Source organism: Mobula hypostoma, chromosome 1, assembly GCF_963921235.1.
Source record: "Mobula hypostoma chromosome 1, sMobHyp1.1, whole genome shotgun sequence".
Lineage (NCBI taxonomy): Eukaryota > Metazoa > Chordata > Chondrichthyes > Myliobatiformes > Myliobatidae > Mobula > Mobula hypostoma.
The window spans coordinates 75,675,329-75,699,128 of NC_086097.1; the positions used below are offsets into that span (position 1 = coordinate 75,675,329).

General features: G+C 44.2%; 1 protein-coding gene across 2 annotated transcripts in view; it reads left to right on the forward strand.

Annotated features, from left to right (window-relative positions):
• Positions 1 to 215: 215 nt before the first annotated feature.
• spred1 (sprouty related EVH1 domain containing 1) overlaps positions 216 to 23,800 on the forward strand; it is a 118,825-nt gene continuing 95,240 nt past the window's right edge. For both annotated transcript variants that reach the window (XM_063050886.1, XM_063050895.1), the window contains exon 1: positions 216 to 559. In XM_063050886.1, the coding sequence (XP_062906956.1) occupies positions 534 to 559 (26 nt within the window). In that variant the 5' untranslated portion in view covers positions 216 to 533. The remainder of the gene's footprint in view (positions 560 to 23,800) is intronic.

Consider the following 23,800-nt stretch of genomic DNA (forward strand, 5'->3'; position numbering starts at 1 on the left):
AACCTTTCAGCAGCACGCGTCGGGCTTTAATTACTGACCAGTTCTAGCGGAACTGAGTGAAGAGAGAGCGAAGCAGAGAGAGGGGCGAAAGGTAGGGAGGAAGGTGGATCGGTCTGCAGGACTTGTTGTCGGGGCGGAGGAGGGATACGGGTTTCCCAGGGTGCGTGCGACGTCCATTGCTTCCGCCCGGACGCCAGGCAGCGTCCCCCTCCCTCCCTCCCACAGAGACGGCCCAGCGCCCCTCCTCCTCTTCTCGCCGACTGAGAGCGGGATGGAGCTCCAGAGTGGAGCGGTGCCACTGGACAGGCCGGGGTCAGGCCACTGAAGACAGGCCACGAGTGGTGCGCTTCTCCCTCTCCCTCTCCCCCCCTCCCCCTCACTTTCCCACCCGGTGTGATGTGGATACCAGCGGCCGAGGCGCTGCCCGGCCCGGGACAGGCAGCGGGAAGGGCGGCTGCAACATGAAGAAGTGGTGTGGCGTGCCGGGGATGCTGCTGAGGATTAACGTGGCGATGATCGCAAGGCGCTGAAAGATGAGCGAGGAGGCAAACCAGACCGAGTAAGGGGACTACATCAAGGCATAAATAAACAAATGGTAGCCGCCGGCGCTCGCACCCGGGGGCTCGCTTCCCAGCACTGTCGTCCGACTACCATCATGATTCCGGCGTAATCTGGGGACGCAACCGCAGCCCAACCCCGGCATGGACCACTTGGGTCCCTACCATTACTCCCTCTGCCCCCCTCCCAGACCCCTAACCCAACATCCACCCCTGACCCACCATCCCTCCACTGCCTCCCGATCAACCCCACACCCCCGATTGATCCGTCATGCCCCCGACCCGCCAGTCACCTTCGCCCACCCCCGGATACGACAGCAACCTTTCTTTCTCTCCGTAAGCCACCAATTGCCCTCTTACCAACACTGACCCAACAATTACCCGCTTACCGGCCCCCGATCCGACAGTTACCCTCTCCACAGCCCTCCGACCCACCAGTCATCCTCTCCCCAGCCCTCCGACCAGTCATCCTCTCCCCAGCCCTCCGACCAGTCATCCTCTCCCCAGCCCTCCGACCCACCAGTCACCCTCTTCCCAGTCCTCCGACCCACCAGTCACCCTCTTCCCAGTCCTCCGACCCACCAGTCACCCTCTCCCCAGCCCCGATCCGACAGTCACCCTCTACCCAGCCTTCCGGCCTACCAATTGCACTCCTCCCACCCCACCCCCCCATCCGACTCCTCACCCATCCCCCCAATCCGACTCCTCACCCATCCCCCCGATCCGACTCCTCAGTCACCCCCCCGATCCGACGTCACCCACACCCCCGATCCGACTCCTCACCCACACCCCCGATCCGACTCCTCACCCACACCCCCGATCCGACTCCTCACCCACACCCCCCGATCCGACTCCTCACCCACGCTCCCGATCCGACTCCTCACCCACGCTCCCGATCCGACTCCTCACCCACCCCCCCGATCCGACTCCTCACCCACACCCCCGATCCGACTCACCGTCCCCCCCGATCCGACTCACCCTCCCCCCGTCCCCCCCGATCCGACTCACCCTCCCCCCGTCCCCCCCGATCCGACTCACCCTCCCCCCGTCCCCCCCCGATCCGACTCACCCTCCCCCCGTCCCCCCCCCGATCCGACTCACCCTCCCCCGTCCCTCCCCATCCGACTCACCCTCCCCGTCCCCCAGATCCGACTCACCCTCCCCGCCCCCCCATCTGACTCACCCTCCCCCATCCCCCCAATCCGACTCACCCTCCCCCATCCCCCAATCCGACTCACCCTCCCTGTCCCCCATCCGACTCTCACCCTCTCCATGCCCCCTCCATCCGACTCGCCCTCCCCATCACCCCGATCCGACTCGCCCTTCCCCTCATCCGCACTTCACCCTCTCCCTCATCCGCACTTCACCCTCACCCCCATCCACACTTTACCCTCTCCCCCCTCGATCTGACATTCACCCTCTCCCTGCACCCTCCCCCATCCGACTCATTCTCCCCATATCCCCATCTGCCATTCACCTCCCCACCCCCCCATTCAAGATTCACCTCTGACCATCCCATCCAACATTCACCCTCTCTGCACAACCCCACCCCCCAGTCTGACATTCACCCCCTCCCCACACTCCTCCTGAATCGACATTCAACCTCTCCCCACGGCCAACCCGCCTTACACCCTCATCCCTCATTCCCTACTGACCTGAAATTTACCCCTAAGTAATCCTGCTCCTGCCAGAAATGCCTTTCCGTGCTCTCACCCAGACACACTGTCCTCAAGATCTGTTGTCCTTTCTACCCACCCACCTCAACCCCTCTGTCCACTCTCCTGCCACCTATCCCTTTGTCTCCATCTCCTCCTCTCACCCCTCCTGACCCTTAACCCCACTTACGCCGTCCCAACCTCTAACTAACCCAAGCCCTGCCACTTCCTTTAAAGCTTACGTGTCAACCATCCCAGTATCTCCTTCCGTTCCACTGTTGCCCCTACACCCTTCTCCTTCCCCTTCACCAGCTCCCACCACTTTTCTCATTCTACCTTTTTTGTTGAATACTATGGATGTGATGGTGACTGTACAGTGGTCAAATGCTGTGAATGTTGAATGCAAAGGTTACTCTGTTTCATCTGTACCAATGGAATGGGACAAGATGGAAGTCCATACTATGTAGAGGGATAAGGAGTTGCATGTCATTGGCACATTGGGCGGATGGAGGACTATATTTCACACGCACGGATAGGGTGGCAGATGTGTGTATATATTTTACCACAGAACAAGGAGAGGTGGTTGTGTACAATCGTAATACCCAGGTTGATGGGGGAGTTGGTTTAGAAATGGAAGTGTTTGCGAAAATACGAATTGTATTTTGTTTGGTATTTAAGAGGCCTGAGTTATTTTGTGCTTAGTGTTGGAGGTGATTGGGGAAGGCTGGTGTGAGCAAAACCTGTCCTGAGTGGGTTGGGGGCCAGGTTTGAAAATGAGGGGGCATACATCCAGCCTCCGCCCTGTATTTGGAAATGGGCTTCTTTGCTTGGCAGGGGTTGGGAGGAGGGGAAAGGATAGATTTAATTTAAGTAGTGCCAGGCTTTGCAGTTGCTGCAGATGTGGAGTTGGGTGCAGTTGGAAACAGAATTCTGCCTCCTACATATTTGAAACAGTCTTCATTTTTGTTCTCTTCTAGTTGCCCTCGGGTGGTTTGATAGGCTAGATTTCCGCTATGCAATGACCCTCCAACGGACTCAGCCATCCTGCTTTTTTGTCAATCATTCTTTTCTGCATTGCTTTTTCATTCATAAAAGAAGCTCTGTAATATGTCATTTCCCTTCTCCTTTCAAGCCTGTGGTAAAGGGGCCGTTTTAGGCGATACATAAATTACTCACTGGCCTTGTCACATCCGTTATTGGTAGCAATGGTAACATTTCGAAATCTTGGTTGTGGAGAAGCGTGTGAAAGGAGAACAGTTTGCCGGATGCACTCATGTGGTGAGAAATATTAGCATGGGAGGTGCAGCAGTCATGTGACTACCCCATTCATAAAATACCTGTTGTCCATTCACAACCCTGCATTCACTTGCATTATACAGTAAGATCAGTGGCTCAGGAAAAAAGCCGACTCGGGATTTTTTTTGCCAGACAGTATACTTTGCAACATTTTAACAATAGCCAAGAAGTTGTATCTGTAACTTTAGCTTTGTGAATAGCTAAAGAGAGAGCAATATTATACTCTGAACATGAGTTTCCAAATGTAAGGTTAATTAACTTGCAATATATGAAACTTGTAGAACTGCCATTATGTATTATATTACCAGTTTCCTACAGGTTTTGTTACATTGGGAATTTGCTGCAAGGTTTATCCCCCCCCAAAAACAAGCTTTTGTTGGCAAAATGTCTATCTTCCCTGATATTGTTTCCTTTCTTAAGGGCTTTCATTCTTTCTAGAAAAGTTGGCAAATTCCTGGCAGTAACTGTAATCATTGTTCAAGATACAGTATTTGTAATTCGAAGGTGGCACTGGTGAAACTCAGTGACGTTCTGTGAACAGTTTACAAAACTTCTAAATATACTTCTTCTGAAGTACTCTCACTGCAATCTGCATCCTGTAATTTCCCTTTAAGTAATGTTCATTTGAACCATTGTTAAAGAAAAACAGTTATTTCACAATCTTCTTAAGGACTTGATGGACTTCTCTCAGGAATACGGGTATGCCACCTTTAAGCGAATGAAGGTACAGTGCCATGGCCTGAGGAGGGAAGGACTCCAAGCCAAACTAGAACGGTGGGGTGTCCTCTACCCAGTATTTTGATAGCAAACGTAGTCACTGGCGAACAAGATTGAGGACCTAAGGGCAAGATTGTAGTATTGGAGGGAAATGAGAGATTGTTATGTTCTGTGTTTCATGGAGACATGGCTCACTTTAGACATGTAGGATACATTGGAAAGACCTGAGGGCTTCTTAATACACAGGATGGACTGGACAGCTGATTTGAAGAGGGCAAAATGTGGGGTCTGTGTTTCATGGTAAACTCTTTGTGGTGCTTGGACGTAGCAGTCTTGTTGAAATCTTGTTCCCCCAACCTAGAACATTAATGACTATGTGCCAATCGTTCTATTTACCAAGAGTGTTCTCCGTGATTCTGATGTCAGTTTACATACCGCCAAAGGCAAGGTATTAAGTACAGCGATTACCTAACAGGAAACAACCAACCCCAACACCTTTCAGTTCATTATTGGGGCCTTCAGTCAGGCTTGTGTTTAAGAAATCTCTCTCCAAATATCATCAACGAGGGGTCCCAACACACTTGACTACTGTTATACTACAATTAGGAATACCTGCTGTTCCATCCCTTTTGGGAAATCTGATCATCTGGCTGTCTTCCTACCTGCATGCAGGCAAAGGCTGAAAAGCACGACTACGGAGATAAGGGCAACAAAGAGGTGATCATGGAGGCAGAGGAGCGCTAGTGGGATTGCTTCAAGTTGTACTGGACTGTGTTCAGGGACACATCAGAGAATCTGAAAATGTCACGGTTGTCATGGACTTTATAAAAACCAGCCATGGACGAGTGAGTCCCCACAAAATCATTCGCTGTTCTCCAACCAGAATTCTGGATGAGCCAAAAGATCGCAGTCTTTGGTTAAGGGCTAGATCAGTGGTGTTCAGATCTGGCAATCAAGTAAAATACAGAAAGTCCATGTATGACCTCTAGAAAGCATTCTCATATGCAAAGTGCTAATTCTTGACCAAACTTGAATCACTGAAGGATGCTCGACAGCTGTGGCAGGGCTTTAATGCTATCACTTCCTACAAAGTGAAATCAGGCGACATAGCTGACAGCAAGATTTCACTCCCAGATGAGCACAATGCCTTTTATGCTCACTTTGACTGTCAATGCATGGAGGCACCTTCACAAACTCCCACAGTCCCTGGTGACCTTGTGATTTCAGCTTCTGAGACCAATCTGAGAATATCCTTTAGGAGGATGAACCCATGGAAAGCATCCTGACTCAGATAACTGGCCAAGTACTGAAGTCCTGTGCTGATTAACTGGCTGGGTGTTCACTGAATTCTTTAACATGTATCTTTAACTTTTCACTTCAGCAGTCTGAAGCAGTCCCACCTTCTTCAGGCAAGGTCAATGGTACCAGTACTTAAGATGAATGTGGTAGCCTTTCTCAATGACTATTATCCAGTAGCACCTAGAACCACAGTGATGAAGCATTTTGAGAGGTTCTGGTGATGAAACAACTATTGCTGCCTGAGGAGTGACCTGAATCTGCTCCAATTTGTCTACCATCACAACAGGTCAACATCAGATACAATTTCATTGGCTCTTAACTCAACCCTGGACAGTGAAGATGCATACATCAGGATGCTCTTCATAGACTACCGTTCGGCATTCAGTGCTATTTGTCTCCTCAAAACTAATCGGTAAGCTCCAAGACTTAGGCTTTAATGCTTCCTTGTGCAACTAGATTCTCAATTTCCTCACTTGCAGACTTCAGTCAGTTCAGATTGGCTACAACATCTTCTCCACAGTCACTATCAGCACGGGTGCTTAGTCCCTGCTCTACTAGATAAATACTTAAGACTGTGAGGCTGAGTACGGCTCCAATGCTGTATTTTAGTTGCTGATGACACCACTGTCATTGGCTGATTCAAAGGCTGGCGATGAATCAGCATATGGGATGTAAATTGAAAATCAAGCTGAGTGGTGCCGCAACAACAATTTCTCATTCAGTGTCAGCAAGACCAAGGAGCTGGTTATTGATTACAGGAGGAGGAAACTGAAGGTTCATGAGCCATTCCTCATTGGGGATCAGAGAAGGAGAGGGTCAGCAACTTTAAATTCCTTGGTTTTATCATTTGAGAGGATCTGTCCTGAGTCCAACACATATGTGTCATTACAAGGAAAGCACGGCAGCGCCTCTACTTTTAGAAGTTTGTGAAGATTCAGTATGTCATCTAAAACTTTGACAAACTTGCATCACGGCCTGGTATGAAAACACCAATGCTCTTGAACAGAAAAGCCTACAAAAAGTAGTGAATATAGCCCAGTCCATCACGGGTAAAGCCTTTCCCCACCCCATTGAGCTCATCTACGTGGAGTGCTGTCACAGGAAAGTAGCTTTCATCACCAAGAAACCCCACCATCCAGGCCTTGCTGTTCTCATTGCTGGCATCAGGAAAGAGGTACAGGAGCCTCAGAACCTGCACCACCAGGTTCAGGAGCACCCTGCAACTATCAGGCTCTTGAACCAGAGGGGATAACCACTCAACTTCACCCACCCCAACACTGAACTGTTCCCACAATGTATAGACTCACTTTCAAGAACTCGTCATCTCATGTTCTCAATATTTATTGCTTGCTTATTCATTTATTATTTGTTTCCTTGTATTTACTATGTATACCCACAGAAAATTGAATCTCAGGGTAGTATATGGTGATATATGTATTTATAATAAGTTTACTTTGAACTTTGTAAAGTGGGGCCTTTGCTATCTGTGGCTGAACAGCACAGAAAATGGAAGGAATTGTGGATATCCAAAAGATGTGGTTTGCATATCTATTGTTCTTAAGATTTCAGTGAATGTGCAACAGATTAATTTTTTAAAAATCTGTCTCTAAAGTGAGCAACAAAATCTATGACTCAGCTTGTTCTGAAAGTGTTGCACTAGGTACTGGTGAGAATGCAGTCTAATCTGTAGATAATAGTGTAAACTTCTACATTAAAGCCCAGTAAGAAATAGTCTGGATGCACACGCTGCCCCTTTGTGAAGTAATGACTTGGAGTTTGAGATGGTGCTGGTGAAGCTCAGAGACTACTTATCGGTGGCAAACAAAACAAAGGAAACAACTAAATACTTCATTGATAAACACTTTTTCTGGTTAATGATCACCACAAGCAATAGTCTTTAACTTCCCTTTTGGAGTTGAGCTTTTGAACCACCTGTGTGACCTGGCATTTTTGATGTTTCAGTGAACATCAGGAGGTGAAATAAAGTTGCAGCATGGAGGCTGGAGAGCAGGGAATGAGTCAATGTATGTCCATTGTTGGCGTAGACTTAGAGGTGATTTGGTGTGGCAGAACTGAGGCAAGACAGTGTTGAGGCAGAGCTCTAGCACGTCCCTGAAAGCAAGAAAAGGCCCAGAGTTGGATCGATTTAAGCGCTGGGCTGAATTAGGTCAGGTACTGGCTGCATTGAGGCAGCGGACCTAGGCCCCAGACCGTATCAAAGTGACAGACCCTGGGTCTGAGAGCGAGGAGTGACCAGATGGTTGGACAATTTAGGCACCAGGCTAAAATGAAAAGGGCAGGGCGTCAGGACCAGAGGGGAGGAATGGGCCATTTTATTTTGCTGCTCCGTGACAGTTACTCAGCTCTGCGCTGAGCTGAGGCTGTGGCTTCCTGTCTGTGGATGGACTCCCTCTGGTAAATTTTGGTTCTGAATGCTATTTGCTTCTATTGTTTGCATAATCTGTTCTTTTCTCTCGGCATATTGGGTGTTCAACAGTCTTTTTTTTAATGGGTTCTTTGGGTTTCTTTGTTTTGTGGCTGCCTGTAAGAAGACAGATCTCAAAGTTGTGTATAGTATACATACTTTGGTAATAAATGTACTTTGAACTTTGAGATTATATTGCACTATTCAGTCTGTGCTCTATTGCTATACCTGTTGTGTGAATGTATTGTAAATGTCTATTGATCAATTTGAATTTTGATTTTTGAAGAAATTAGGAATATGCATAGGAACTGATTTAAAATATTACCTACGTATATACAATTTCAGGGAAAGTACATTGAAAATTATGAGTGTAGGATTGATTAGTAGCCATACAGATCATGAATGTATTTATTTTGCTTTTGCTGAAAGCATATGTTTTATTGGGGTTTATATTGTTAAAATTATGGAACAGTTGTTTTAAGTGTGTGACACAAGTTCACAACTTTAAAGTTAGTTTAAATGGATTTCATACCAATTGGGTTAAGTTCTTAAATTTAAACATGCATTCAAAAAGATATGCTGATTTAAGAATCAAGGGCAAGAACTGATAAAACTTGAAACATTTTGGTATTTCACACACCCACTTGCCTCAGGCACCAGCTTTTTTGAACTGGAAACAAATGGTTACTGCAATTCAAAGCCACTTCCTGATACCAAATGAATTTGCCCAATGTTGTATAGGATATCTGCTGTGCTATTATCTGTGCACCTAGCTTTGAAACTAACTTTTCCATAAATGTACTCAAACATGCTGAAGACATGTTCACTGCTGCTAGAGAACTGAGCAGAAATATTGTCCTTAACTTTTTGTTCTCCACTGTCTTCCCTATTTAAGAGAGATTTAAAGATGGATGTCAGAGATACAAATAACTGAGGTTCCTGTCACATTTTAAGTAGTTGCAATACAGCTTTGAAAATGTGCCCAGAGTATTTTGATCTTATTTGTGCAAGATATCAACAGAAAATAAATCATGAGAGATGCATTTTGATGTCATTTTCTTAAAGGCAGTAAAATGACGCATGCCTACAAATAACACTTTTTTTTTGCAGTTTATGTGATACTACTTTTGGTTTTGTGTTAGTTTTCATGACCCAGCCCTCTTTGGTCAAGTATAACGAAGTATTTGCTTGTTTTCCAAATGCCTTTGACTAATTTGAACTTATAATTTGTAAATAGAATTTTGAGCAAAAGAATTCATGACCTTGTGAATGAACATTTTGAATAATTTTCCATATGCAAGACTATTCTAAAATGAGCTTTAAAAATACAGTTGTTTACAGGAAGCTTGTATTGTGAGATTCTCAAGACTTCTGATTTCAAAACTATTACTAGTTTGGTTTTTGGAAGTAGTGAAAACATTTTATTCAGGAAATTTTTGGGGATCTTTTATGGAACATTTTGAATGTTTTGCATAGATTTAAAATACATTTTTGAAATGGTAGCTCTCACTGGCTTACTGTAATTGAACTAGTATCTCAGAGATGCCAATTTTTTTTATTACCGTTACTTCTTGATGATTATTTTCCCTTCTTTCCCTTCCCATTTTCCGAATTCCACTCAAATTCAATTGCTCCCCCCAGTCAACATTATGAAAGTGTTTGCCTCCATGGTTTGAAAACCATGTTAATGTAATTTGAATACAGAGTGCTTTTTGTGATAACAGATCAGTTACACTGCTTGTCAATTTCTGCCTGATTTTCACAAGCTTTTCTCTTTGCAAGATATTTTTGAATACTTTTCTAATGAAAGTAGATTTTGTATGTAGTTTCTGAATTTTTCATTCCCTTGAAACAAAATGGACATGTGCTATCTCACAATTTATTAAACTAATTGTATGACCAGCATCATTCCTGACACTACATTTGCAAACAGAATGTAAAGGTGCATTGTCAAACTTTTTGATTATGTGAATAAAGTTATGAATATAGTGACAAAATCCTCCAAGCCATCTTACAGGTAGCAACTCCAAAAATCTGGCAAGCTGATATTTACCACTTTGAAAGTTAAGCAGCATTTACTGCTTAGGAATTAGGGGGGAATGATTTTTTTAAACATTTGCTCAACCACTCCACAAGCCATAAAACTATTCCATTGTTTTCATGTAATATGTAGAATAATAATATAAGGGTATTAGGAACTGTTCTTGAAGTCTTTGTGATAATGTCCTCATAGATCAGTACAGCATAGTACAAGCCTTTCAGTGTATGATGTTGTGTGAACCTATATATAATCTAAACCTTTCTTCCTACACATCCATGTGTCTATCTAATATGACTTGTCTTTGCTCTGAAATCTTAACTGCTTCCATTTCCACAAATGTAGTGTACTCTGCTTCTGGCATTTTCTGTTTTTATTTCAAGTACCCGTGAAGATTTTGACTTTCAAGTCATTTTCATCGTACTCTTAAAGTTTATAAGGCCAAGCCCTATAAAGCCTCAGCATTACATCCTTGCTCTTATATTCTTGTCCTCTTGAAATAAATGCTAATATTGCATTTGCCTTCCCTACCACAAACTCAACTTGCAAGTTAACCTTCAGGGAATTCTGCACAAGGACTTCCAAGTCCTTTTTGCATCTCTGAGTTTTTTGCGTTTTCTCCCCTTTTAGAAAATAGTCTGTATCTTTATTCCTTCTACCAAAGTGCATTGCCGTACACTTCCCTACACTGTATTCTTTCTGCAGACTCCCTGCTTCCTCAAAACTACCTGCCCCTCCACCTATCTTTGTATCGTCCGCAAACTTGGCCACAAAGCTTTCAATTCCGTTATCTAAATCATTGACGTATAACGTGAATAGAAGTGGTTCCAACACTGACTCCTGCAGCACAGCATTTGTTACCACAGCCAACCAGAAAAAGCTTCTTTTATTCCCACTCTATGCTTCCTGCCTGTCAGACAATCTTTTATCCATGCTAGTATCTTCTCTGTCATACCATGGACTCCTATCTTTTTCAGAGCCTTGTGTGGCACCTTGTCAAAGGTCTTTGGAAAATTCAAATGATCAACATCCACTAACTCTCCTATGTCTATCCTGCTTGTTATTTCCTCATGTTGTGCAGTGATTGATATTTTATTTTTGAAGAACAAAATTAATATGGTTTAAAGAATTCATAAACACAAGAAATCCTGGAAATCTTGAGCAACACGCACAAAATGCTGGAGGACCTCAGCATGTCAGCAGTATCTGGAGGGAAATACACGGTTGATGTTTCAAACTGAGATTCTTCAATAGGACAGGAGAAGAAGGGGGAAGAAGCCAGAATAAGAAAGTGAATGGAGAGGAAGTAGTACAAGCTGACAGGTGGTAGATGAGACTGGGTGAAAGCAAAGGTGAGTGGGTGGGTCAGCTGTAAAAGGCAGGATCTCCTGGTAGCTACCCATTTCAATTTGACTTTCTATTCCCGTTCCCATTCTGATATGTCTGTCCTCCACAGCCATGATGAGCCCACACTCAGACTGGAGGAGCAGCACTTCATATTCCACCTGGGAGCCACAAACCTGATGGCAGGTGGCATCAAGTAATTACTCCTCACTCCCCCTTTTCTCTTTTTTAACATTTCCCCTTTTTGGTTACTCTCGCCCCATCAAGTGATCTGAAATCTTATGTTGCTGAACAGCAGAAAAAATGTTGATGGAGTGGCTGATTCCTTAAATGATTCTGCAAGATTGGGAAGATAATATGAAGAGCATTTGATGGCTCTGGGCCTGCAACTCGGTGTTCAGAAGAATGAATGAATTGCAACCTCCTGAATACTGAAATATCTGGATAAAGTGGACTTAGAGAAGATACTTGCATTAGTAGGAGAGTCTTAAGATGTGAGAATAAAAACTTACCCCTTGAGAACTGGAATGAGATGCCATTTCTTTAGCCTGAGGCTGGTGACTCTGGAGCTTATTGCCTCAGAGGGCTGTTGGTGTGGCTGGCTCTGTAGTGTAGTGTAGCAGTTAGCACAGTGCTTTACAGCAGCAGCTGTAAGATCAGGGCACAATTCCCTACTGTTACCTGTAAGGAGTTTATGCATTCCCCTCATGACCACGTGAGTTTCCTCCAAGTGTTGCTGTTTTCTCCCACATTCCAAAGATAAAAGGTCTGGGTTAGTGAGTTGTGGACATGTTATGTTGGTGCTAGAAGCACAGTGGCACTAATGGCTACTCAACACAATCCTCACTGCAACACACATCAACGTTGCTGGTGAACGCAGCAGGTCAGGCAGCATCTCTAGGAAGAAGTACAGTCGATGTTTCAGGCCGAGACCCTTCGTCAGGAGAGATGCTGCCTGACCTGCTGCGTTCACCAGCAACTTTGATGTGTGTTGCTTGAATTTCCAGCATCTGCAGAATTCCTCGTGTTTACAATCCTCACTGATTTGATTTGATGCAATTTAAGCGTTTCACCGTATGTTTTGACGTACATGTGGCATACAGCTGATATTTAAGTCATTGGGTGTATTTAAGGCAGAGGTTGATAAGTTTTTGATTGCTAAAGGAGATATGGTTTATGTAAAGAAAAAGAAAATGGGGTTTAAAAAGCACAATTGAATGGCGGAGCAGACTCAATGGGCTGAGTGGCCTTATTCTGCTATTTTGTTGTGGTCATATGGATAATGAACCATGTTTTTATGTCATTTATACATTTGGGTTTTAATGTTTGTGGGTTTGACAGAGGCTGAAATAGAACTGTAGGATAGATGAGTTCACAGCTTGGCAACAACCTTTTTAGAGAAAGGATGTTAGATACAGGCAGTTAATTGTTAGCAAGTGCAGAGACTAAAAGTAATGCAGTGAAGAAGGAACTACTTAGTGTTGGGATTGAGTGAGTAGGAGGAGTGATTTTTACCTTAATAAAGGAGTTAAATACCTTTGTGTTAATTTTCTCTTAATCTATGTGTTAGCACAAATGTGATGGACTGCTAATCCCACTTCTGTACTCGACAACTCCTTTACTCTATTCCATGAACATTCAAAGTAAGACATTTACAAATTAGCTGTATTAATGTTTCAGAATATTATTTTGTGGTTTGAATTTTGCACTTTAATTGTCAGTATAGATGAGCAAACAAACTGCTGTTTAGATTCCTTCTGTAATAACTCATATTTTTAACCGGTCACAACGGGGGAAGCAAAAATGCACTGTATGAGTAACTGTATGGGCACTATTTCATGTAAAGTGGTGTTCTTCAAAAAGTTGGCTTTCATAGTTTCTGGAAAAAAGCTATATTGCACATTAACTGATCTTTGCATAATTCAGTTTCTGTGAGTTTTGTTGGTTTTCGAATATATAGCTAGTTACCAGAGGCTTAAGTTACATGTTGGATTACCTGATCAAAGTTAGGTCAGAAGGGAGAAGGCCCCTATTCTTCATTGTGTTTAATATCTTTAAACTGTCTGTTTTAATCATGCGAGGTTTTGATTTTTTTTAAGTTGCTTATAACTTAAACAAAAATATTGAGATTTTTTTCCTTTCTTATTATTACACACCCAGGCATGAATTTAAAAGTAGAAGTATTTTCTTATGAAGGGAAAAACCATCTCCTTTTGACACAATTTGTTAATGTTTGCCTTTTTTCCCAAAACTTGTGTTCAATTGCCTTTTGTTTTTGAACAGTAAGTTCCAAAAGTCAGTGAAAAATATTAAGTAACACAGAAAATGCAGGAGAAACTCAGAGGGTCAGGCAGCATTTCTGGAGAGAAAGAATAAACAGCAGAGACCCTTCACCAGAACTGGAAAGGAACGGGGTATAACCAGAGTAGGGTGGTGGGGAGAGGGGAGGATTCAAGTTTGCAGATGATAAGTGAAACCAGGTGAAGGGGATGGTGGGCTGGTGGGGGAGGAGGGTACTGGGAGGTCATAGGTGTAATAGGTATAGGGCTAAAGAACAAGGAATCTGATAGAGGACTTCAGATCATGGAAGAAACAAAAGTAGGAGGGGCCCTGAGGCCAATCAGTTGGCAAAGAGCAAAGAAGGGGTAAGAGAGGAACCAGAATGGGAAAAGAGAGAAGGGGAAGGGGGAGAAATTATCAGAAGTTAGAGAAATCAAGTTACTGCCATCAAGTTGAAGGCTACCCAGACAGAATACAAAGTGTTACTCCTTCAGCCCGAACGTGGCCTCATTGTGGCAGTAGAAAAGACTATTGACTGACATAGAATGAGAAATTGTAATGGGTGGCCACAGAGAAATTTTGCCTTTTGCAGTGGACAGAGCAAAGGCGCTCAACAAAGCAGTCCCCCAATCGACAAAAGAAGGTGACACCAGACTGGGAGCACCAGTTACAACAGATGACCTCGACAGACTCACAGGTGAAGTGTCATTTCACCTAGAAGGACTGTTTAATTGGTGGTGAGGGAGGAGGCGTAGGAGCAGGGCTGGTGTATCACTTGTCACACTTGCAGGAATAAGTGCCAAGAGGGAGGTTAGTGGGGAGGGATAAGTGGACAAGAGAGTCACTAGAGAATCCCTGTGGAAAGCAGAGAGTTGGGGGAGGAGGCAAAGCTGTGCTTAGTGGTAAGATCCCGTTGTAGATAGTGGAAGTTACGGAGAAGGATGTGCTGAATACAGGTCTTCATGGGGTGGTTCATGGAAGGGCAAGGAGAACCCTGAGCCTGTAATGGTGGCGGGACAATAGAGTGAGGGCAGATTCATGTCAAATGGAGGAGATATGGGTGGAAGGGAAACCCTGTTCTTTGAAAATGGAGGACATTTCAGATGTTATAGAAATGGAAAGTATCTTGAGAACAGATGTGGTAGAGATGGAGGAACTGAGAAAAGAGAATAGAATTTTTACAAATGACGGTGTTTAAAAGTATAGTCAAAATAACTATATGCCTAGCCCTGATTGCCTCATTTTCACTCTGGACAAATGGTTCCTATACATTTCTATCCTGCTTCAGAAAGGCCTTAACGCTCTCCAGTTCATTCTATACAACAGACTTCACCAGTTCCCCTCCACCACCACTTTCTGCATAGTGGAACTGGTTCCCACCCTCACTCAACAATTTTTCTTTTGTTTCCTCCCACTTTTTCCAAACCCAATGTGTAGCCATGGGCTCCAGCTATGCCTGCCTTTTCTTTGGCTACATGGATGAGTCTATGTTCCAGATTGACATTAGTACCACTCCCCAACTTTCTATGCTGCATCACTGATTACCTTGCTGCCTTTTCCTGTACCCATGCTGAGCTTGCCAATTTCAGCAAATCTGTCCCTTGCTTCCACTCTGCTCTCAGATTTACTTGGTCCATCTCTGACACCACTCTCCTCTTTCCCAATCTCTGTCTCCATCTTAGAAGACAGACAACTGATACGTACTGACTCACACAGCTATCTTGACTATACCTCTTCCCACTCTGTCTTTTCTCTTTCTCAGTTTGTCTCTGCCGTATTTGTTCTCAGGATGAGGCTTTCTATTCTAGAACATCTGAGATTACCTCCTTTTACAAAGAATGGGGTTTCCGTTTCACGAGTATTGACTCTGCCCTCAATGACATGTCCTATTTTCCACACATCTGTCCTCGAGTCATCCTCCCATCACCATCCCCTTTTCCTTACCTCACCTACCACCGCATGAGCCTCCATATCCAGCATATCATTCCCCATAACTTTCGCCATTTACAATGGATTTTACCATGAAGCACATCTTTCCCTCCCGCCTTCTCCCCCTCCCCTTTGCTTTCTGTTGGTCTCCTCGTGACTTGTTTGTCCACTCATCCCTCCCCACTGATCTCCCTCCTGGAACTTAGCTCTGTGCAAGCATGACGAGTGACCTGCTGTACTCTTCTTCCCTCACCACCATTCAGGGTCCAAAACTGTGAGGTGATACATCACCTGAGAGCTTATCGGGGTCATCGGAAAGAATTCAAGAAGCAAGTGGGGGCAATCAGGACATTCTACATGCCAGGGTTCTCAGGGAGACATTGGATTATGTATAATCAGGCATCTCACAAGTGCCAATAAAAAGAAGTTAGATTTAAATGGAGTGGCCATTGTGGCAATGGGCCAGTGTTAGAGTGGGGAGCTCAGGCTTTGCTCATACAAGTTTTGTTGAGGAGAAGTGAAGGTCATTGGTAGATTTTTAATTTTTTTCTTTCTTATTGCACAATTAGAGCAGTGGGGATGCCAGGCAAATAGTGTAATGTTCATCTTGCTGGTTATGGGATGGCAAGGAGACCTCCCTTCCCCTGCGACCCCCCCCCCCCCAACCAGGGTCCCTGTTGACCACACCAGCAAGAAATACGTCCAGCTGCGGCTTCTTACAGATTAAGGAATTGGATTGAACACAAGATCATTTGGCAGGCAGGAGGTAATGCAGATGTGAAAGAGACATCCAGATAGTATGTTGTCTCCCAGGTGCTATGGTCAAGGATGTCTTGGATTGGGTCCACAGTATTCTAAAGCGGGAGAGTGAGCTGCCCAAAGTTGTGCTACATATTGGTACCAACGATATAACCCGATAAGATTTAGGAACATAATTAAGCCATTTGGCCCAGTGAGTCTGCTCTGCCATTTCATTTTGGCTGATCTAATTTTTCTCTCAGCCCCAATCTCCTGCGTTCTCCCCACATCCCTTCATGCCCTGACCAATCAAGAATCTATCAACCTGTGCCTTAGATATATATAAATACTTGGCCTCCACAGATGCCTGTAGTAAAGAATTCCACAGATTCACCACTCTCTGGCTAGAGAAATTCTTCCTCACCTCCATTCTAAATAGACACCCCTCTATTCTGAGGCTGTGTCCTCCCATCATAGGAAACATCCTGTCTACATCCACTCTATCAAGGCTTTTCACCATTTGTTAGGTTTCAATGAGGTTACCCCTAATTCTTCTGAATTCTAGGGAATATAGGCCCAGAGCCATCAAGCGCTCTTCATATGACAGATCATTCAATCCTGGAAACATTTTTGAGAACCTTCTTTAAACCCTCTTCAGTTTCAGAACAGCCTGCAAGTGAGGCCCTGCCGGTGTTTATAAAGTTTCAACATTACATCCTTGCTTTTATATTTTAGTCCTCTTGAAATGAATGCTAACATTGCATATGCCTTCCTCACTACAGACTCAACCTGCAAATCAACCGTCAGGGAATCCTGCACAAAGACTCCCAAGTCCCTTTGCACCTCAGATTTTTGTATTTTCTCTCCATTTTGAAAATAGTCAACCCTTTCATTTCTTCTGCCAAAGTGCATGACCATACACTTCCTGACTCTGTATTCCATCTGCCACTTCTTTGCCCATTCTGTTAATCTAAGTCCTTCTGTAGCCTATCTACTTCCTTAAAGCTACCTGCCCTCCATCTATCTTTATGTCGTCTGCAAACTTTGCAACAAAGTAATCAAATCCATCATTCAAATTATTGCCGTATAACATAAAAAGAATCAGTCCCAACACAGTCTCCTGTGGAACACCTCTAGTCACCGGCAACCAACCAGGAAAATCTCCCTTTATTTCCACTTTTTGCTTCCTGCCAATCAGCCACTGCTTTATCCATGCTAGAATCTTTCCTGTAATACCATGGGCTTGTAGCTTGTTAAACAGCCTGATGTGTGGCACCTTGTCAAAGGCCTTCTGAAAAATCCAGGTACACAACGTCAACCGATTCTCCTTTGTCTGTCCTGCTTGTTATTCTTCAAAGAATTCCAACAGATTTGTCAGGCAGGATTTGCCCTTGAGGAAACCATGCTGACTATTCTATCATGTGCCTCCAAGTATCCCGCTTAACAAACGACTCCAACATCCTCCCGGCCGCTGAGGTCAGACTAATTGGCCTATAGTATTCTTTCTTTTGCCTGTCTCCCTTCTTGAAGTAACATTTGCAATTTTCCAATCTTCTGGAGCCATTTCAGAATCTAGTGATTCTTGAAAGATCTTTACTAATGCTTCACAATTTCTTCAGCCACCTCTTTCAGAACCCTGGGGTGTACATCATCTGGTCCATGTGATTTATCTACCTTCAAATCTTTCAGTTTCCCAAGAACCTTCTCTCTAGTTATGATAGCTTCACACACTTCATGACCCCTGACACCTGGAACTTCCACCATACTGCTAGTATCTCCCACAGTGAAGACTGATGCAAAATACTTATTCAGTTCATCCACCATTTTGTTGTGCCCTATTACTACCTTTCCAGCATTGTTTTTCCAGTGGTGCAATATCCATTGTCGCTGCTTGTTTACGCTTTATGTATCTGAAGAAACTTTTGGTATTCTCTTTAATATTATTGGCTGGCTTGTTTTCATATTCCATTTTTACCTTCATAATGACTTTTTAGTTGCCTTCTGTTGATTTTTAAAAGCCTTCCAATCCTCTAATTTCCCACTAAGTTTTGCTCTTTTTGGTTTTTATGTTCGCTTTGACTTCTCTTGTCAGGCACAGTTGTGTCATCTTTCCCTTAGAATACTACTTCCTCTTTAGGATGTATATATTCTGTGCTTTCTGAATTGCTTCCAGAAATTCCAGCCAAAGGGACGGGTTGCACCTTAACAGGCAGGGGACCAGTATTTTGGCAGGCAGGTTTGCCACTGCAACACGGGTGTGTTTAAACTAAGCAATGAGTGGGGGGAGGAGAGGAAATATAAGAATGGAGTTAAAGGGAAAGAGAGAATAAGGAAAGTTAAGAAAGATGACAGAATTAACGGGGCAGAAAGCTCAGGAAGGGATCGGAAAGTATGGGCAAGTGCAATAGGAATTGATGTGAAAAGTGAGGGGAGTAATGGATTAAAAGTATTATATATGAATGCACGAAGTATAAGAAATAAAGTGGATGAGCTTGAGGCTCAGTTGGAAATTGGCAAGTATGATGTTGTAGGAATAACAGAGACATGGCTGCAAGAGGACCAGGGCTAGGTAATGAATATTCAGGAGTATACATCCTATTGAAAGGACAGACTGATGAGCAGAGGGGGTGGGGTGGCTCTGTTGGTGAGGAATGAAATTCAGTCCCTTGCGAGGGGCAACATAGAATCAGGAGACGTAGAGTCAGTATGGATAGAACTGAGAAATAGTAAGGGCAAAAAGACCCTAACAGGAGCTATTTACAGGCCCCCAAACAGTAGCCTGGATATAGGGTGCAAGTTGAATTAAGAGTTAAAATTGGCATGTCGCAAAGGTAATGCTAGGGTTGTTATGGGGGATTTTAACATGCAGGTAGACTGGGAAAATCAGGTTGGTACTGGACCCCAAGAAAGGGAGTTTGTGGAGTGCCTCCGAGATGGATTCTTAGAGCAGCTTGTACTGGAACCTGCCAGGGAGAAGGCAATTCTGGATTTAGTGTTATGTAATGAACGGGATTTGATAAGGGAACTCGAGGTAAAGGAACCATTAGGAGATAGTGACCATAATATGATAAGTTTTAAACTACAATTTGAGAGGGAGAAGGGAAAATCGGAAGTATCAGTCTTGCAGTTGAAGAAAGGGGTCTATGGACCCATGAGGGAGGAGCTGGCCAAAGTTGTCTGGAAAGATACCCTAGCAGGGATGATAGTGGAACAACAATGGCAGGTATTTCTGTGAATAATACTGAAGGTGCAGGATCAGTTCATTCCAAAGAGGAAGGAAGATTCTAAGGGGAGGAAGGGGCGACCGTGGCTGACAAGGGAAGTCAAGGGTAGTATAAAAATAAAAGAGTAGAAGTATAACATAGCAAAGACGAGCAGGAAGCCAGAGGATTGGGAAACTTTTAAAGCGCAACAGAGGGTAACTAAAAAGGCAATACGGGGTGAAAAGATGAGATACAAAGGCAAGCTAGCCAAGAATATAAAGGAGGATAGTAAAAGCTTCTTTAGGTATGTGAAGAGGAAAAGATTAGTTAAGACCAAAGTTGGGCCCTTGAAAATAGAAACGGGTAAATTTATTCTGGGGAACAAGGAAATGGCAGATGAGTTGAACAGATACTTTGGATCTGTCTTCACTAGGGAAGACACAAACAATCTCCCAGATGTAATAGTGGCCGGAACACCTAGGGTAACAGAGGAACTGAAGGAGATTCATATTAGGCAGAAAATGGTGTTGGATAGACTGATGGGACTGAAGGCTGATAAATCCCCAGGGCCAGATGGTCTGCACCCCAGGGTACTTAAGGAGGTGGCTCTAGAAATCATGGGCGCATTGGTAATTATTTTTCAATGTTCTATAGATTCAGGATCAGTTCCTGAGGACTGGAGGGTAGCTAATGTTATCTCACTTTTTAAGAAAGGAGGGAGAGAGAAAACAGGGAATTATAGACCAGTTAGCCTGACATCAGTGGTGGGGAAGATGCTGGAGTCAATTATAAAGGATGAAATAGTAGCACATTTGGATAGTAGTAACAGGATAGGTCCGAGTCAGCATGGATTTACGAAGGGGAAGTCATGCTTGACTAATCATCTGGAATTTTTTGAGGATATAACTATGAAAATGGACAAGGGAGAGCCAGTGGATGTAGTGTACCTGGACTTTCAGAGAGTCTTTGATAAGGTCCCACATAGGAGATTAGTGGGCAAAATTAGAGCACGTGGTATTTGGGGGTAGGGTACTGACGTGGATAGAAAATTGGTTAGCAAACAGGAAACAAAGAGTAGGGATTAACAGGTCGCTTTCAGAGTGGCAGGCAGTAACCAGTGGGGTGCCACAGGGCTCGGTGCTGGGACCGCAGCTATTTACAATGTACATTAATGATTTAGATGAAGGGATTAAAAGTAACATTAGCAAATTTGCAGATGACACAAAGTTGGGTGGCAGTGTGAAATGTGAGGAGGATGTTGAGATAACACAGGATGACTTGGACAGGTTGGGTGAGTGGGCAGATGCATGGCAGATGCAGTTTAATGTGGATAAATGTGAGGTTATCCAGTTTGGTGGCAAGAACAGGAAGGCAGATTACTATTTGAATGGTGTCAAGTTAGGAAAAGGGGAAGTACAACGAGATCTTGGTATCCTTGTTCATCAGTCACTGAAAGTAAGCATGCAGGTACAGCAGGCAGTGAAGAAAGCTAATGGCATGTTGGCCTTCATAACAAGGGGAGTTGAGTATAGGAGCAAAGAGGTCCTTCTGCAGTTGTACAGGGCCCTAGTGAGACCACATCTGGAGTATTGTGTACAGTTTTGGTCTCCAAATTTGAGGAAGGACATTCTTGCTATTGAGGGAGTGCAGCGGAGGTTCACGAGGTTAATTCCCGGGATGGCGGGACGGTCATATGTTGAAAGATTGGAGCCACTGGGCTTGTATACACTGGAATTTAGAAGGATGAGAGGGGATCTGATTGAAACATAAAAGATTATTGAAGGATTGGATACGCTAGAGGCAGGAAACATGTTCCCGATGTTGGGGGGAGTCCAGAACCGGAGGCCACAATTTGAGAATAAGAGTAGGGATTAACAGCCATTTAGAACGGGGTTGAGGAAAAACTTTTTCACCCAGAGAGTAGTGCATCTGTGGAATGCTCTGCCTCAGCAGGTAGTGGAGGCCAATTCTCTGGATGCTTTCAAGAAAAAGTTAGATAGAGCTCTTAATGATAGCGGAGTCAAGGGATATGGGGAGAAGGCAGGAATGGGGTACTGATTGTGAATGATCAGCCATGATCGCAGCGAATGGTGGTGCTGGCTTGAAGGGCCGAATGGCCTACTGCACCTATTATCTATTGTCTATTGCTGCTCTGCCATCATCCCTGCTATTGTTCTTTTCCAATCAATTCTGGCCAACTCCTCTTTCATGCCTCTGAAATTCCCTTTACTCCACTGTAATACTGATACATCTGATTTTAACTTTTCCTTCTCAAATTTGGGGGTGAATTCGATCATATTACGATCACTTGCCCATAAGGGTTCTTTTACCTTAAACTCTCTAATCAATTCTGGTTCATTGCACAATACCCAATCCAGAATAGCTGATCCCTTAGTGGGCTCAACCACAAGCTGCTCTAAATTTTAACTATCTCGTAGGCATTCTAGAAATTCCCCTTCCTGGATCCAGCACCAACCTGATTTTCCCAATCTAACTGCATATTGAATAGGTCAGAAAAGAGAAGAGGTCCTGAAAAGAGAAAGCATAGAGTTAGGTAGATAACTGAAAAGCCAGGACCTCACGGGTGGGGTTCTGTGGATTGCTGCCTGAGCCACACGCCAGTGGGGGTAAGAATAGGATAATTTGGAAGATGAACGCATGGCTGAGGAATTGGTGCAGAGGCAGGGTTTTTTGATTTCTGGATCATTGGAATCTCCTCTGGGCAAGGTATGAACTGTGCAAAAGGACGGCTAACAACTGAACCCTAGGGAACTGCTGTCCTTGCAAGAAGATTTGCTAGGACTGTTGGGGACGATTTAAACAAATTTGGCAGGGGATGGGAACTGGAGTGATAGGGCTAAGCATGAGGCAGTGTGTAGTGAGATTGCGAGGAAGGACAGGCAGATGATAAGCTAAAATAGCAATGGGATTAGTTGAACTGTAACATGGGAGCAAAATCAAAAAGGGTGATGAATATGGAAATCTAATGAATTAGATTTGATTCAGGCAGCTTAAGGTAAAGGGACCCTTGGGAGGCAGTTGAGGTAGAGAGGCTAAAGTCATATATATCAGTGGTATTACAGGAAAGATACTAGCGTGGATAGAAGATTGGCTAACTGGCCTGCGGCAAAGAGTGGTAATAAATGGGGCCTTTTCTGGTTGGCTGCCCGAGACTAGTGGAGTTCCACAAGGGTTGGTGTCGCAACCACTTCTTTTCACAATAGATGTCAATGATTTGGATGATGGAATTGATGGTTTTGTGGCCAAGTTTGTGGATGGACAATGTGAAGGTAGATTGGGGGGGCGGGTAGGGGTATTTGTCAGACTGTATTTGGAGTATTGATGAGCAATCTTGGGCCGCTTATCTAAGAAAAGACGTGCTGGCACTGGAGAGGGTCTGGAGGAAGTTCATGAGAATGATTCTGGGAGTGAAAGTGTTAATGAACAAGGAGTGTTTGATGGCTCTGGGCCTGTATTTACTGGAGTTTAGAAGAATGGGGGGGGGGAATTCTCATTGAAACCTATTGAATATTGAAAGACCTAGACAGAGTGGATATGGAGAGGATGTTTCTGATAGTGGGAGAGTCTAGGACCGGAGGGTACAGCCTCAGAATAGAGGGGTGTCCATTTAGAACAGAGATGAGGAAGTTATTTTGCCAGAGGGTAGTGAGTCTGTATAATTCATTGCCACAGACAGCTGTGGAAGTCAAATCTTTGGGCATATTTAAAGCAGAGATTGATAGGTTGTTGGTTAGTCAGTGTGCCAAATGTAATGGGGAGGAGACGGGAGAATAGGGTTGAGAGGGATAATAAATTGGGCGTTATGGAATGGCAAAGAAGACTCGATGGGCCGAATAGCCTGACTCTGCTCCAGTGTCTTATGGTCTTATAAATTGTGTCTGGTGCTTCTAGTGTGGCATCCTCTACACTGGAGATACCACTGTGTCAAACAGCTTTGCTCCTTTCATCACAAAAGGCAGGTTTTCCTGGTGGTGACCCATTTCAGTTTGATTTCCCATTTCCATTCTGACCTGTCAAGCCATGGTCTCCACAATGAGCCCACAGTCAGATTGGAGGAGCAACACCACAATCTAGTATGTTGAAAACTGATTACTCTATCATGTGGTAACTTATCCCACTCCACCCCCCCTCTCTTTTTCCATTCCCCATTCTGATACCATCTCACCCTTCCATATGCTCACCTCCCTCCCTTTCTTCCATGGTCCACTGTGCTCTGCTTCTTCGGCCCTTTACCTTTTCTGTCTATCACTTCCCAGCTTTCATTCTCCTATCAACCTGAAACATCAACAGTTTATACC